We start from the raw sequence: 13,713 nt of genomic DNA, 5'->3' as shown, positions 1-13,713 counted from the left end.
CGGACGGGGCAGTATAAGAGAATTCGGACTGAGTGCAGCCTGTGTTCTTCAAACCCAACATAGATTGGGTTCAGTCTGCGTGTCTTCGGACTTGCATAATATGTGGGGTTTGCAGAAAAAAAAAAAAAAAAAAACGAGTTTGTGTAAAAAATTGTGTTCGTGCACACTCTAGATGATAATCATGACATACATCGTATCTCTTACATAAGCGTCATTATATCAATTCTTACACATCCTAAATCGTTTGGTTTTCTCTATGAAAATAACCGGTTACTTTCTATCACTATATGTAACATTTGACTTTTCACCTGTATCTTACATTTCAATAATAAATGTTTTGTTTTCTTCATTCTTTGTTACAGAAGGGTTGTCAAATGATCCTCGGTGATATCATCGAAAAAAAGAAATTATCCCCAGTGGCCCTTCATACGAGAAAATAGAAAAAAGAAATTGGTCTTCTCTTTTTCTCCTCCCGCCATCACAATTATCCGGCCACCATCAACAAGACATAAATTTAAACGTGGGATTTAATAGATTTAGCTGAAACATATATAAACATAAATTTCAATCACAATTTCATAAAGAGAATAGAGAGAGAAAAGGGAGGCAGAGGGGAAACAAAGGTAGAGAGAGGATGAGACGGAAATGAGATATTTTTTTTATTAAATGGTCACGGATGGTCCATTGCCTAGTCAAGTTCGGTACCAATAAGGTCTGATTTTAGTCTGCTTGGTTGGCCAGCTGAGCCCTTTTACTCACCCCTAACTCCCTAAGTAATGTCATAAACGTAGACCTAATGAGTATACCAACTTAAATGACCCCTTATTATTGGACTTAGATGTAAGCTATGCCTAAAGTAGACCGACAGTATAATAGTCCTTCTTTTGGCACATCATGATAAACTTGATCACATAGATTTAAATGTGCTAACTGTCCCCGACATAATAATTAACAGTGAGGATTGAAGAGAAAGGGATTTTCATATCTAACCGTTTGGGAATCCATTACCATATGGTGCTTTTAGTAGGGTAGATTTTGATGCAAGAAAATGACAAGGTAGTTTCTAATCTTTCTTATTAGATAGGATTTTGGGCTGTTCATTTATGGTTCATTCTTGAAAGAAAAATGCTGAGTATATTCAAGATGTGAATAGGTTGAAATTTTGAATAGACTTATGGATGATTAATGTTTTAATATGAGATGATTGGGATAAAAAGAAAAAAAATCTAATCCACTCAGAATTGTCTCCCACCATTGAATTTTTCAAGTCGTCATTCTGTCCTTTACAAAAAAAAAATCCACCATTGTGACCTAAGGTTCAAGTAGGGCCCTTCGTTGACCGCCATCAAACAAAGGTCATTTTAAGAGAATTTAAGGTGTTAGAGCAACTCCAACCCCAGCCGGGCGGAGGCCATAAATGTGCTCCAGGCCCAGTCGCTTGGGGCGGAGGCTGGAGTCGCACCTTCAGTCGCCCCTAACATTAGGGGCGACTGAAGGCTCCCCAACATGACCGTTGGGGAGTCCCAACGGTCATCTTCTCCCAATTATTTTTTTTAATGTAAATAATAAATTTGTAATTTTAATTAGTTTTAATTCTTTTTAAAATTCTAGAAAAACTTAAATATTAATAATTAAAATACATCCCACCAAATGTCGGTCCCCGAATAATTTTTCAACCTTGGAAAAAAAAATATTATTTCGAAAATAGTTCAACCACGTGTTTTATATATACATAAAATCACACACGTTTTTCGCACACCGACTAAAAGTCCACACACGCGTTTCCCACATGAACAAATTTACGGCCTCAAGAGAGGTTGGGGCTGGAGCTGAATTTTAGAGGCTGAGCTGAGGCCAAAAATTTTGGGTGAAAAAAGTGGTTTTTTCGGCCTAAGACAGGCTGGGATTGGAGATGCTCTTATAGATACGTAGTATTATTGTAAAACTATATATATATATATATATATATATATATATATAGACAAGAGTTAATGAACTTCTTTATTTAAATTGTAATAGTGTTCGTCTCTGGCTTAAGGAAAGACGAAACACGCTTTATGTAATTTAATTTTAAAGATATATATCTCTTTGTTCAAGGGTCATTTAGGGTTTTTTTTTTTATGAAATAAACTAACATTACAAAACACGGCAATACAAGATCTCTAGTGTAAACCAAAAATAAAAGAGGGTACAATATTCCAAATTTTCCTATGTCCATACTTACGACCCCATTTCGCGAGTGCATCCGCCTGAGCATTGTAGTCTCTAGGAACAAAGGTGAAGATTATGGTCGTGAATTTATCTTTGAGGTTCATAACTTGTTGCATGATTCTTTTGGATTGCCAATGAAGCCCTGCACTTTTTCCGTTGATGAACAGTATTAATGCTTGATTGTCACTCTCTACATGCACGTGGGTAATGTTCAATTGTATAGCCCATAAAAGGCTAGACAAAATAGCCAAGATTTCGCCTTCTTCCGCGTTCTGGCAACGTACTGAGTCAGCGACTGCTATGATAAAACTTGCTTCTTCATCTCGAATGATGCATCCTATCCCGGGCGGTTCAGTGAATATAGAAAATGAGGCATCGACGTTTAACTTCAGGAATTGTGTCGACGGAGGTCTCTATATTTGTTGCTTGGTTTTTTTCCTGCAATTGTTAGTAATTCTAGTCTCAATCTTGTGTGGAGTGGTCGAGGTATTGTTGATCCTCTCTATCATTTGTCTCGGGTTTTGCTTATTCGTGGAGAAACAATTTTCGCCCCTAGCTTTCCGAATGAACCATAGTATTTTTGCATATAAATTGATAGTTTCTTCGTCTAAGGTTTTTCATTGTTGTGTCCATTGATTAACTGTAGTTAATTGATCCGTTCGAACATGAAAATGGAACCAAATGGCTTTCGCGAAAGTACAATGAAGCATCACGTGGTCTATGGTTTCGTCATCATTACAGATGATACAGGAGTATGAGTTTCCAATATATTTACCTATTTTTTCTTTAACTGGTAGACTGTTCGTACAACATTTCCATAAAAATAGTTTGATGCCAGGGATCGTATTCATGTTCCAAATAAAATACCAATCGTTCTAGTCCTGCATTGGGTTAGTTTTTCTTGTCCTCAGAAAATTATACATAGATTTAATCGAGAAGTTACCTGATTCCGTTAGCCGGTCTATCCTCTTGGTTTTTCAATAGATTTATGCTTAAAATTGAGCTGCAGATTTCACTAGTAAAGCAATTATTAATAACATTAGTATTCCATGTATTATTGATTATTAGTTGAGAGACCCATTCCAGATTCATCCCGCTTTGGTTAGTGATGGGGGGTGTGATTGGGAATCCAGAAGTCCTGCCAGATATTAATATTCTCACCAGTGTTGATATCCCAGAAAACCAGACCCTCCATCTGATTGAACTGTTTTGTGATGGATTTCCAGGGCCAAGAATGGTTAGCTTTTGGAGGAGTGGGCTTATGAAATTTGGGGAAGTATTTCCCTTTAAGCAATTTAACCCATAACGCTTGGGGGTTGTTTAGAAGGCGCCAGTTAATTTTATTAAGAAAAGCTTGATTATCCAAAAGGGGGAGACGAAAACCCAGTCCTCCAAGTTTGCGAGGGTCATTTAGAGTTAAACTTAAAATAGTGACATCTTTTTGTCTCTATATTTTATCTAATTTACTTTTCATCTCATTTAACTAAGATCAAAGAAATTGAGTGCGCTTATGGACATATTTAAGGGAACACGACTCATGCAGTCGCACTAATTGTTCGATGTTTCTCGAATATAATTCCTCAAACGCAAGAGACATGAATTAAGACTTCTCAGTAGAACTATTGTTTAGTTTTCTCATAGCATTATTATCGTTAACTATTAGTACGAATCACGAGTATTAATAAATTAGGTTTAGGTTGCACGCTGGAATATATCTTAATTGGTTGTGAATCCTCTGAAATAGAGAAAAGTTGTGGGTTCAAATCTTACAGAGTGCAGTTTGCATTGAGAATCTATGTACAATTTAGAGGCGTTAATTTTGATGGCCTTCTAGTTATATTTCAATAGTCTTTAGAGTTCGTTTCTATGAACTCTAGGGTTTGCAGTGTTAGTTACATGGAAGTTTATCAGCTTATTACGTCAATTCGATGTATTAATGGCATATTATCTACCATTGTTTCTAGACAATAATGTACTTATTTCATCACACGGTGCATTAATGGTCTTATGTGGTAGAATAATCTCCTTAATTCTGGAAGGAGATTATACTCTTATCTAACAAAGGAGAATCTTTTGCAAAGCTACGTTTTCGTATGTAGATTCTCCTACTCTTTCACACCCTTTTACGTAAATTGTGATTTTTCTCTCTACGCATAGAATCAAACTTCTTTACGTAGGAGGTAACTTCCCCTTCTTCCACAAATTATATTCACATTTTTTTTCGAAGAATTCTGTCGACAAACATTTTTATTATAGAAGATGGAGAGAACAAAAGATAAATAATGAAAGAAATGATAGAACAACACATATATTGAAGAGGGATGGAATTGCAACCAAATAGGACCAAACCTAAATTTCCAAGAAAAGTTGGAATTGAAAAGGAAAGATAATTAGGACGTGGGGTGCAAAAAGGAATGAGCCCTTTTATAAGGAAAGCAAATCAAAATCGAGGCGCATGCAGAAACCCTCATTATTCTGTCCTCTCCAACCGACGCAACTATCCCATGCCTTTCGTTTCTTTTAAGCTTTCTTGTTCCCGTATCCGCATGAATTTGCCTTTCCATTCATTTACCCTCACCTTTTCCTTTTAATCCCCATATTGCCATCACACTTTTCATTATTTTCTATATTTACAATGACCATAATATCCTCAAATAATTCAAAAAAGGATAAAACTTCACTCCACTATGTTCATAATCTAATTTTAACGCTAGTTAAAAAGACCAACCCGATATTGAAAAGATTGTGTCGATACAGAATGACTCAAATAATTCAAAAGAGATAAAACTTTCCCTCCACTAATGTCCATAATATATTTTTTGACGCTAGTTAAAAAGACCAATTCGATATTCAAAAGATTGTGTTGATACAGATAGACTCAAAAATCAAAAATACAACGGTTCACACCTGTACTTGTTCTTGTATATAAATGATTTTGCTGTAACGTTTTATTAGTAACTAATTTAAACTGTTGTATTTATAGTATTCTAAACGTGAATGATTGATTGTAATAACATATACACGCTTATAGTATTCTAGAATGTTATATTTACCATGACCATAATTATCCTCAAATAATTCAAAAAGGATAAAACTTCACTCCACTAATGTTCATAATCTAATTTTGACGCTAGTTAAAAAGACTAATCCGATATTCGAAAGATTGTGTTAATACAGGTAGACTCAAAATCAACATATCCGACATTCAAAAAAGATTGTGTCAACACAGATAGATTCAAAATTAACATACCATATCCAAAAGATTGTGTTAATTCAGATAGACTCAAAATCAACATATCACGTTTCGCGCCTATACTTATCCTTAGCATATAAATGATTTTACTGTAACGTTTTAGTACTAACCATTTTAAAACAGTTATATTTATAGTATTCTAAACACGAACAAATGATTGATTGTACTAACATATATATCTTTCTATTGAAGAGTTTAGGATTCGAACTTTACTATTTTCACAAACAGAAGATTTAAAATTTTATTTTTAGGCGATTCAATAGACGAATCTGATGTGTGCTTGACCACCCATTTCGAAAAATATATACCTTTTAGAAGACTGATAATCTCATATTGCCAGATGATGAAGGGCAAATATGGAAACATAAAAAATCAAATGCGTAAAATTCATTTTGTGGAAAGTTTGAAATTGGCGGGACAATTTGAGCAGTAAGAACATACGAAGGGTATATTCGCCATATAAAGTATGTATGCCAGATAATCTTCCTTTATTACACAGTATTAGGGCAAAACCACTAGTAAAAGTAGTACATTAAAAAATGGTTTCCACTTCTCTGAAACCTGCTCCAAAAATCTGACTTTTTGATTTCATCGTATCGTATTTTCTCTCCTTCATTTTTAAGAGATTTATCTCACAGGTTCATTGTTTCTAGAGAGAGAAAGATTTTGAGAAAATCTCCATCGTCATGGCCTTATAATCTCTCTTACTTGTTGTTTCTCTTCGATTTCAGTTTAAGTTTCATTAGAAACGAAAGATCGAAGAAGAAGAAGAAGAACAAAGTTCAATCTTTTCTTGTTATTAAGAGTTTATGATGTTTAAGAGATTAGGAACGATAAACTAAAAATAAGTGATTCTGTGAAGATCGAATACTCAAAACGATGAAGATCGATTTTAGTACAGATTGAGTTTAGAGAAGCTAGTTTTGATTGCCGTAAACGTCTTCTTACCGTTTATTTAGGTCTTGTTTTTGAGGTTTTAGATAAGAAATCGTAAGGAAAAAAGCCGATTCAACTCGTTCGTGTTTAGACGCATAAGAACAACACAAGCTTCAGATTTCGAGAAGTCAGTTTTTTTTATCTGGTATCAGAATCTTCCTCTTTTTCTTTTATCTTCTTTGTTTAAAGATAAAGTTATCTGATAATATTGATAAGAAAGTAGTATAGTTTAAAAAATTAAAATTAAAATTTTGGGTCTTTTTTTTGAGGGAAAAGAGGAGATTTCAGTTTATTTTATCAGGTGGATTACAGCTTTAATCTCGAAAGATCAAAAATTTTCTTGTGCTTGCTGCTGTTTCAGAAGGAAGGAAAAAACAAAAAACTATACATATCTTTATGTGTCCTTGACTTCTGGTTGAGAAATTAGCAGACAATGGTTTTCCAAGTTGAGACTTTGATTTTCCCTCAAGAAGGAAAACAGATTGTTTTCTCTGTTCTATTCTAGTGAGAAAAAGAAAGGGTTTTTTTTTCTTTTCCTTTTCTGAAGTTAATTTGGTTTCCATTGTTATTTTGTTTCTTTTGGGGTAGAAGTGATGATGGCTGTGACTACATCCTCTAAGGACGGGAAAGGTGGAATGGAGAATGGAAAATATGTCCGTTATACGCCTGAGCAAGTAGAAGCGCTTGAAAGGGTTTATCATGAGTGTCCTAAACCTAGTTCACTTCGGCGTCAACACCTTATCAGAGAGTGTCCTATTCTCTCCAATATTGAGCCTAAACAGATTAAAGTTTGGTTTCAAAATCGAAGGTAAAATTTGTTTTGTTTGGTGATTTAAAGTTTCTAACTTTCCGTTCCATTAATCGCTATTGAATGTGTTTATTATTCTATATTTCTTTCCATAGATGCCGAGAGAAACAGCGGAAAGAGTCTTCACGCATGCAAGCTGTAAATCGAAAGCTGACGGCTATGAACAAACTTCTAATGGAGGAGAATGATAGGTTGCAAAAACAGGTGTCACAATTGGTGTATGAAAATGGGTTTTTCCGCCAGTCTCATAACGTAAGCAACTCGGAATACAGCTCATTTCGGCATCACAAATTGCGTTTGAGCTTTAGCTTTAAAAGTTTTATGATGGTTAATATAACAATTACCATAAATGATATAATGGCCACCAAACATTTAATTGTTGAAAGAGAAAAAATTCGCGCTCGTTCTTTTTTCTTGTCCAATAATTTCATTCTCATAACTCGTTGTTCGCTTTTTATAGATATGAATTGATATAGTTCTATTTTTAGCTTAAACTTTGATGTTTCCTGAATAGGGTGTTTGAAGTTTTAGCTTAACGTTTTAATTTTTCCAGACCACACTTGCAACGACAGATACAAGTTGCGATTCTGTAGTAACAAGCAGTCAACACCATTTAGCTCCCTTGCATCCGCCAAGGGATGCTAGTCCTGCAGGGTAAGTGGGAAACTTATAATTTCCTTTCTTTGCAATCTTGTGCTTGGTGACAATTATCTCATTATATTAGTTAACTTGAACCTTTTTTTTTTCTAGACTCCTGTCCATTGCAGAAGAAACTTTAACAGAGTTTTTATCTAAGGCCACTGGAACTGCTGTAGAGTGGGTCCAAATGCCTGGGATGAAGGTTGCTCTCTCGTTCTTTGCTGTCTGTTAGTTTAACCCAATTTAATTTGTGCACTGGTATTATTAAACAACTGTTGTCCTATATCTCACATGTTTATTTCTCCACAATAAGCCAGGATCTATTTTCTTAAACATGGGAAATAGTTCAATTGTCCTGATTTCATTAGTTAGAATTTAAAATAGCTAGAGAATATTTCCTGTTAATTCTTATTTTTGTTGCATATATATTTTTGGAATATCCTTGTTGACGTAATAATTTGAATTGTACAGCCTGGTCCGGATTCTATTGGAATCGTTGCAATTTCTCATGGTTGCACTGGAGTTGCAGCACGAGCTTGCGGCTTAGTGGGTCTAGAGCCTACTAGGGTATGCTCTCTTGCTGTGTTAAATTACTCCTTTTAATTGTATTGTCTGCCTTATTGGATTGTTGGGGACTTCTCTTCTAAGAGGGTTTAATTGATTATTGTTTTCTTCAGGTCGCAGAAATCCTCAAAGATCGGCCATCATGGTTCCGTGATTGCCGAGCTGTGGATGTGCTCAATGTCCTGCCCACTCCAAATGGTGGAACCATCGAACTGCTGTATATGCAGGTAATTTCTAGGCACTCTATTCACGACAATCTTCTTTTATGCTTGCTACCTTTCCGACAACTTACTTTTGGCTCATATGTCTACTTAGTTGTATGCCCCAACAACATTGGCACCTGCTCGTGACTTCTGGTTGCTGCGCTATTCTTCTGCTTTGGAGGATGGTAGTCTTGTGGTATGTAATACCTGTCTCCATTTCCCAGATTCACCACCTCTGGATGTGTTTAGGGTTGTTTTCCGTTGCACCTCTTTTCTAAGGAGTTTTTTTGTCATTGATTGACCTACTGGCAATTGTACAGGTCTGTGAAAGATCACTAAGCAGCACTCAGGGTGGCCCGAGCATGCCAACTGTTCAGCATTTTGTGAGAGCAGAAATGCTGCCAAGTGGGTACCTTATAAGACCCTGTGATGGGGGTGGATCAATAATACACATTGTTGATCATATGAATTTGGAGGTACATGATTACCTTCCAATGTATACATATCTCTTTATTGTTTTTTTGGTTCAATGTGGATAATATCTCTTTTTCCAATCAATACTCTGTAGCCTTAAGACTCTAATACCAGTTCTATTATGCAGCCACTCAGTGTACCTGAGGTTTTGCGCCCACTGTATGAATCTTCCACGGTGCTTGCGCAAAAGACTACAATGGCGGTACGAGTTCTTACAGTGCATGCTGGTGGAAATTATTAATCATTTGTTTATTCATTTATATTTATCATGTTTTGTATAGGCCTTACGCCAGCTAAGGCAGATAGCACTGGAGGTTTCTCAATCAACTGTCAATACTGGTTGGGGTAGGAGACCGGCGGCTCTACGAGCACTATCTCAGAGGCTTAGCAGGTGAGATCATCATGATGCCATGTAATCCCTTACGGAAGCTTTATCCTTGGTAAACAGGGCCTGATTAATATTTTCTCCAGGGGTTTTAATGAAGCTCTTAATGGTTTTACTGATGATGGATGGTCCTCACTGGAAAACGACGGAGCTGACGATGTCACTATATTTGTGAACTCGTCTCCTGTCAAATCAACGGGTGCAAATATTTCATACATTAATGGGTTTCCAGCTGTCAGCAACTGTGTTATGTCTGCCAAAGCATCAATGCTTTTAAAGGTTAGGAATCTTTAGGATACTATATTGTTTTTTTTTTACTGGATTGCTTTTCTATGCTAAGGAATGATGATTTTCTTAGGAGATTATCATTTCTCATTTCATATATCTCAAGGGACCTTGCTATTAAACTTAATGCTACATAGACTTGGTTAGATTCGTTAAATGTCCTGTTGAAACTGCCCATGTACTGGAGCGAACCACTTTCTAGGTAACATTGGTGTAGAACAACGGGACACATGGAGAAACATGTCATTGTCAGACATGTATACAACAAAAACTAACCTTCAAAAGAAATCCTCATGGAATGTATGGTCCCAATGCACTAAATATGTAGAACAAACATTTTTCAAATACATGAAAATTTAATTTCCAACACTGCTCAAGTGCCTGACAGCCAAGCTATGTGGAGTCTGAACTTTCGGCAGTACCCTTTCTCAAAATTCTATTAAAATGTCACTTTTATGGGAGTTTGGATGTATTCTGTAAATTTGTAAATTCTGCTTCCATCCACATTCCTATTATTCATTAGACGTTTGACTTATTCTTGGCCTTGCACTTGAATTTTCCGCAGAATGTACCTGCTGCTGTACTTCTAAGATTCCTGCGAGAACATAGATCCGAATGGGCAGACAACAGTATTGATTCTTACGCATGTACGGGTATGAAAGCTACTCCATTCAACTTATCAGGTTCTCGACTCGGAGGTATCGGGGGCCAGGTTATTCTTCCATTGGCTCACACAACTGAGATTGAAGAGGCAAGTTATTTCACCTAATTTGTTAGTGTTTTTATCACTATATCTACAAGTCGTCCATCTAATGCATGGTGATACTTGAAATTGTTTTCTTTGTGACATACAGTCCTTGGAGGTGATTAAGCTAGAAAGTGGTGGGAATTTTCATGGAAACACAATTATGCAAAAAGACAAGTTTCTCCTGCAAGTAAGCATTATTTTCATTGATTTGGTGATAAGATTTTCTGGCCACAGACACGGAACTTTCTGTTGAAAAGGTCTTCTTTCTGAAAAAAATCTTGTTTGGTTAGGCAACTTTGACCCTGTTGAAAGAAAACACGAAACGTGCAGCGGTGGGAGATGTATTAGCGTTTTACATAAATGTCTGAAATCTTCTATTTATATAACATTATAACTCATTTGCCACATCCTTGTTTGGAAGTTGTGCGGAAAATATATCACTCGGCGATATCAATGTTACAAGTATTTGAAACAAGAGGGCATCTCTAAAGTTTTTATTATATTTTTTCGGCTTTTACTGTGCAAAGGAAACAAATTAGGAAATTGTTTTTACTGGCTTTAGTTTCAGAGCAACGACTGACCGCCAAAGTGGGCTTTATGCTGGTTGTCTTACCTTTATGTTCTCTATACAGCTCTGTTCTGGGATGAATGACAATGCTGTTGGCGCCTGTGCTGAACTTATTTTTGCTCCTGTTGATTCATCTTTTGCTGACGATGCACCTCTTTTACCATCTGGATTTCGAATTATACCACTTGACTTTGCTTCGGTAAGTACTTTTTACGCATTAAATTACGTTCCGATAATATGCACATATATATAATAGATAATGTTTCAAGTAATGAAACAGAAATGAAACAACAGAGTGGAAACCACAAGTATGAAATGTAAATCATAAGAGTAACATAAACCACAAGTGTGAAATGTGGAAATCACAAGTATGAAATAGCATTTGCTGTTCATCTTTTCTTACTAAGAATAAAGTCAATAAACATAAAACACAAAAGGAAAATGATAAAGGCACAAAATAAAATGCAACTTTCCTCTAAATTAACTCTTTGTGCATTTTATTACAGGGTTCATCAAGTCCTAACCGTACACTTGACCTTGCTTCTGCTCTTGAGGTTGGACAAGCTGGAAATAAAGCATTTGGTGATTGTTCTGGCAATGCTGGTGACATGAGATCTATGATGATTATTGCATTTCAATTTGAATTTGAAGGCCATCTTCAAGAGAATGTAGCATCAATGGCTCGGCAATATATTCGGAGCATCATATCATCTGTTCAGAGGGTGGCATTGGCTCTCTCCCCCTCTAATCTCATTCCTCATTCTGGCGTTCGGCCGTCTCCAGGAACTCCTGAAGCACAAACACTTGCTCGTTGGATTAGTATCAGTTATAGGTGTGTTGTTTTCCCCGACTTACCCTTTCCCAAGTTTTCTTTTCTGTTAGTCGTTTTAATATGTCTACTAACTTTTCAATGAAAAATATTACAAGAAAAGAACTATGTTTATTTTGGAGTCATAACTATTATTTAATAATGCAATTATGCTAATATTAAACAATAATATCAGGACTGTTGGCCTTAGTTAAAAAGACATGTTAAAAATTCTTTTTCTCCTTTCACAAACTATGGGAACTGTGCTAACCCGCAAAAAGTTATGCAAATCTTACATACTATAGGTGCAAACCTTATTTTGTGGAAACCTATGCAAACCTTACGACGAGAGTTGAAGCCAAAGCAACTTGATGTAGCTCTCTTGAAAAAAGAAAATTTATTTTTCGGTATTTTGCCAATTTTACATATAGTATTTTGATACAGACATAACTTGGGTGTGGAGCTGCTAGAAACCAACGGCAGAGCTAATGAATCCATTCTCAAAACACTCTGGCATCACTCAGATGCTATTATGTGCTGCTCTCTGAAGGTTCGTTCATATTTATCCTTCTCCTTCTGTAATTTGTTTGTTTTCATTTCTTCTTTACATTCAAATAGAAAAACAGAAGAAATACTACGCCATCCTTACGGTCAATTAAAAGTGACTGTAGTCTCAATTATCTTTCTAGTATGCAGTTTGCTACCTTGATATAAACCATAATATTCCTAACATGTTATATGATTTAAACAGACATCGCCAGTATTCAACTTTGCAAATCAGGCAGGTCTTGACATGCTTGAAACAACTCTAGTCGCTTTACAAGATATAACTCTAGAAAAGATTTTTGACGATCATGGACGAAAGACTCTTTCTGCTGAGTTCCCTCAGCTAATGCAACAGGTTTGCCATTCTCCTTTAATCACATAATGTTAAAAGTTTTCGAGCCAATCGAGTCAGACTTACTGTAAGTCAAGACTTGCTGTAGTTTATCCAATTAAGTGAAAACTACTACTCTGTCCTTCATTAATGTCCACACACAGCTACTTTTGACCAAACTGTGTCGGACTTTAGTGTTCTTTTCATCTTTTGTGGTAGATCTCAATTTGGATCTAATCTAGAGCAAGTCTTCTTCTCAATATCGACTTGTTGGTGAAAAACACACGCTACAAAGACTTGTTTTAAGATCTATCAGCATTAGCAGGATAAAAGCAGGCTAAACAACTTATCATTTTATCTTCAACTGGGTTAGATTCAGAAAATGGATTGAGCGTACACACTTGGTCATTCATGCAGCACTTAAACCTGAAAATTTGACTGGACAATTTTATCCTTATACTATGAGCATTATGATGAGAACTGAATCACATTTGAAGTCAATACTACTAGATAAATAAAATTGTCATAAACCAGTTGTCTTACTTTTCGGGTATTACTTATTTGGCAGGGTTTTGCATGTCTTCCAAGAGGTATTTGTCTTTCGAGCATGGGCAGACCGATTTCATACGAAAGAGCAGTAGCTTGGAAGGTATTAGACGAAGAAGACAACCCACACTGTCTTTGTTTCATGTTCATCAGCTGGTCCTTCGTCTGAAACTCTTGATACATTAGGAACCTGAAATTTCTTAATTTTGTTTCTTTTTGAAGGCGAAAGATGTAATGTCTTAGCCGTAGAAACTAGAACCTATTTTGTTAGGGTAGTGAACTTGGTTGCTTTAACTTTTTTGTTATTAGTTTATTCTACTGTAGGAAAACATATTTAAATGTTGGGGATTATATCTTTGTGCTTTTTGATATACTGCAGTTAGGTTTGCAAATGTTTACATGCTTTTA

The 13,713-nt window shown here is 35.8% G+C and overlaps 1 protein-coding gene across 4 annotated transcripts; it reads left to right on the top strand.

Moving 5' to 3' along the window:
- Positions 1–5,869: 5,869 nt before the first annotated feature.
- Positions 5,870–13,713, top strand: LOC147556651 (homeobox-leucine zipper protein ATHB-15-like). Of its 4 annotated transcripts, none has more exons than XM_086657579.1 (19): positions 5,870–6,545; positions 6,989–7,208; positions 7,304–7,460; positions 7,762–7,862; positions 7,959–8,049; positions 8,319–8,414; positions 8,525–8,638; positions 8,727–8,810; positions 8,935–9,090; positions 9,216–9,290; positions 9,370–9,479; positions 9,560–9,752; positions 10,324–10,509; positions 10,613–10,693; positions 11,139–11,273; positions 11,581–11,906; positions 12,327–12,432; positions 12,634–12,783; positions 13,328–13,713. In XM_086657579.1, exons 2-19 carry the CDS (start codon positions 6,994–6,996, stop codon positions 13,472–13,474), a joined length of 2,523 nt encoding a protein of 840 aa, XP_086513705.1. In that variant the 5' UTR covers positions 5,870–6,545; positions 6,989–6,993; the 3' UTR covers positions 13,475–13,713. The 4 variants fall into 4 exon arrangements, with proteins under 4 accessions (XP_086513705.1, XP_086513706.1, XP_086513707.1 ...); XM_086657580.1 differs by having other exon boundaries at positions 5,876–6,545; positions 6,992–7,208; XM_086657581.1 differs by having other exon boundaries at positions 5,955–6,527.

Source organism: Eschscholzia californica, unplaced genomic scaffold, assembly GCF_041429995.1.
Source record: "Eschscholzia californica isolate CP2 unplaced genomic scaffold, dmEscCali1.0.p SCAF_2, whole genome shotgun sequence".
Lineage (NCBI taxonomy): Eukaryota > Viridiplantae > Streptophyta > Magnoliopsida > Ranunculales > Papaveraceae > Eschscholzia > Eschscholzia californica.
Note: the sequence above shows the minus strand (reverse complement) of the source record. Positions and strands in the feature narration are given on the sequence as shown.